Source organism: Otolemur garnettii, unplaced genomic scaffold, assembly GCF_000181295.1.
Source record: "Otolemur garnettii isolate 467f Iridium unplaced genomic scaffold, OtoGar3 scaffold00216, whole genome shotgun sequence".
NCBI lineage: Eukaryota > Metazoa > Chordata > Mammalia > Primates > Galagidae > Otolemur > Otolemur garnettii.
The window spans coordinates 315,874-319,089 of record NW_003852611.1 but is presented as its reverse complement, the minus strand read 5'-3'; the positions used below and the strand labels follow the sequence as shown (position 1 = coordinate 319,089).

Below are 3,216 nucleotides of genomic sequence, written 5' to 3'. Positions count from 1 at the left end.
AAATGCCAGTGATACTATCTCTGTTGATGTGCTTAGATGAAATAAAGTGCCTGGTACAAGGTAAGTTCTTGGCATATTCTAGTGATCATTACACAACTGCTGGGTGGTTCAGGGTGATTCTTCTACTTTTTAGTCTTTGGAGAACTAGATCTCACCAGCACTGTAAGGCTTACACACTCCACCCCTCACATCCTCTAAGACGTTTACCCCTTCTGCAGTAAACGGTTCCACTTCTTCAGTATTTTAGATGACATGGCTGCTTCTACCCATTCCATCTGTCCCTGCATAGGAAGGACAAATAGTGCCAGAGCATTCTTGGTGTAGTCCATTTGCAGCACTGTGCAGTTCAGTTCCATATCCATAAGGTGATAATATTGTTCCATCTGGTGCATCATGGGCACTTGCACCGTAGTGGTCTTGTCCACTAAGAAGCTAGAACTGTCTTCTGTCTTGGATGAATCAAAAGGTTTTGCCCACTGGGCTTAAAATATAGAGAGAAGAGAGTGTTTGTTTTAAACAATATTGGTGCCAATAAGAACATTTTCATTAGTCATCTCATCTAGTACTTAAGACCACCAGAGTTAGATACTTAGAGTCAATCAGTTTTACAAGTAACTGAAGATCAGGAAGAGAATATCATTTGATATGATCTCCTAGCTAGCAGGCAGCAGAGCCAGGAAACCACACCTAGGGCTATTAGACTCCATGGTCTGTTTTAAAACCACCATACTTAACACTAAGTCCATGAGAACCACAGTTTCCTCTTCCAAACAAAAGTATGGCATCCAACACATAGGGTGAAATGAGACAACAGAAATGTTCTGCAATTTTAGTCATCCATATGATCTTGTGGCCACCAATTGCTCACTCTACCAAATGTGGTGGGCTTGGACTATAGGATCAGGAGAAATAATTTGGGCACAGTACCTTCAGAAAAGAGTCATGTGATTCTTGCTATTAACAAGTACCACCCTTAGAGTCAGGTAGACTTGGCAGGGAATACTAGTCCTGAAACTTATTAACTGTGTGAACATGAGTACTTGTGAAGACTAAATGAGACAGTGTGTGTAAATTACACATGTAGCACAGTACATGGTACATAGTGAGTACCTGTACCTGATAAAAGGATTTATGTAACATGCGTAAGTATGCACAGCAAATGAGGGGCACAATAAGTTTTAAATACAAATATGTCTATCGGCCAAGTACAAGCTTGTCCCATCTCATCAAATCTTTGAAAACCATGATTCTTTAACCAAATATGAGCAAGATGTTCATACCATTGTCACCCACCTCTCTGAAAGTGCGCTCTCCCTAGAAATTTCCTGGGCTCATTCACAGAGCTGTGTGTCCTTCCTGGAAGATCCAATACTATGCACAGCTATGTCCAATGGAGCAGATCACTGTGGCATGAGGGACACCTACTGATGCCAGTAATAAGAGACCATGAGCTCCCCCCAGTGCTCCACCAAAGTATCTGAACCCTAGACTTGAAGTTGAACTTAGAGCCTTACCTTCAAAGATAATATAGTTCACCAGGACCATGATGCTGTTCAGCTTGAGGTCTTGGATTAGGCCCACAACTTTCTCTTTGGTTTTCTTCTCCATATAACTGTTGATCTCCTGCTTGGCTGCAGAAACATTGGAGAAGTCGGTAGAAAAGACATCAGTCTCATAGAGAATTTTGGCATCATCCAAAAACTTTGCCAGAGGTTTCAGCTGCTTCCCAATGAAGATAGCATTTCCCATTTGCAATTCCAGTTCCTTCCTTGGAATGTTCAATGAACAGATCAGATGCTGGAAACCATGTTGAATTTCTGCCATTGGAGTATCTGTGAGGTTGAACCCCAAGACCTGCAGGATCTGAGTTTGAGTGCTGGAGCAGGCCCCAAAGGAAAGCATGGCCAAAGCTGCAGAAATGCTCACAGGGGAAAAGAAGATGTTCCGATCTGGGGTCTCCAGAGTGAGCCTCCGGTACAGGTTGAATGCAAAGTCAGCATTGATGGATGACATCTTATAGAGAGTAGCATTTTGTTGGGGTGAATGGCAGGTGGTTATTTTGCCTTCAGGGCTGTTAAGTGGTGCACAATGGATTGTCACATGAAGCCCGAGTACCAAGAGAATCAGATAGAGGAACAGTGACATTTTGTAAGGAAGGTAATCTACAAGAGATGAAGCGAGAGAACCTTTGATAGAGCTTAGTTGGATGAAACACTCTTTGAGCCCGAGGCATGTAATAATTACCCGCCCCACTTTAATTAATACAACAATAGTAAATATTTCATGATAGGCTAACGAGGAGCTGGGTGGAGATTTCTATTTTCTGAAAATCTGGTGGTGCATCTGATGTGGGGAGGAAGTAGGAGAAGTGACTTCCTGGGGCCACAGAAATGATGCCACAGACTCTCATTCAGATGTAATAGTGACATTATCAAAATGCTGTGAGTAAATTAAATTTATGGAAATTGAATCACCTTTTATTTGAACTAGAGGCAGCCTTTTGGAGAGGGCAGAATCCTTAGGTAAAATAGTTTTCCCTCTGCTTACATTATTCTTTGTCAATTAGAATTTGGGATTATATTTCTTTTTAATTTGGTATTTCTGAAAATAAAATCTATGAGATGAGTTGAGAGAATACCTGCACTCTCTTTGGCTAAAAGACAAAATGATAACAATTTGTACACGATATGACTAGCTGGAATGAATGGGTAGTGGTTTATGGAGTTATGCACAAGGTCATCAGCAGCAATTCATGCATTTCTGCAATGCCTCTAAACCACAGGGGTATTTTCAAACAAGAGTATCATGAAAGTATAACTTCCTACATTTTATACCTCTCTCACCATCCATCTTAGTAACATTTAAGGAGTCATTTCTAAGTTGTATAACATTTAACACTGTTATTCTTACACCCATGTATGTTACTTTAAATTATCAGAGAGGAAGTGAGAAAGATATGCTGTAAGGTTCTCTAATCCTGGACATGTACAAGGAAACAGCCCGAAGAGGTCAGCTACAGTACCCCAATGACCATGGATATGAGTGGTTAGAGGGAAGTGAGTTATGGCATCAAGACAGGGTCCTTCTTTGCCCTCCATATTTTTTTCTGGAGTAATATCATCCTAGGCATTCACCTGCTGCCTCACAAAACTATACAGGGTATCCATAATGTTGACTATTTTAAATGCACATGAACTTTATGGACACCCTGTATAT

At 41.0% G+C, this 3,216-nt stretch overlaps 1 protein-coding gene across 1 annotated transcript in view; it reads right to left on the bottom strand.

Annotated features, from left to right (window-relative positions):
• The window catches only part of SERPINA7 (serpin family A member 7), a 5,223-nt gene that overhangs the window by 1,328 nt on the left and 679 nt on the right, over positions 1-3,216 (bottom strand). Inside the window, exons 2-3 of the mRNA XM_012812650.2 lie at positions 1,515-2,162; positions 208-481 (exon numbers count right to left, since the gene is read on the bottom strand). Of these exons, the coding sequence (XP_012668104.2) occupies positions 208-481; positions 1,515-2,162 (922 nt within the window). The remainder of the gene's footprint in view (positions 1-207; positions 482-1,514; positions 2,163-3,216) is intronic.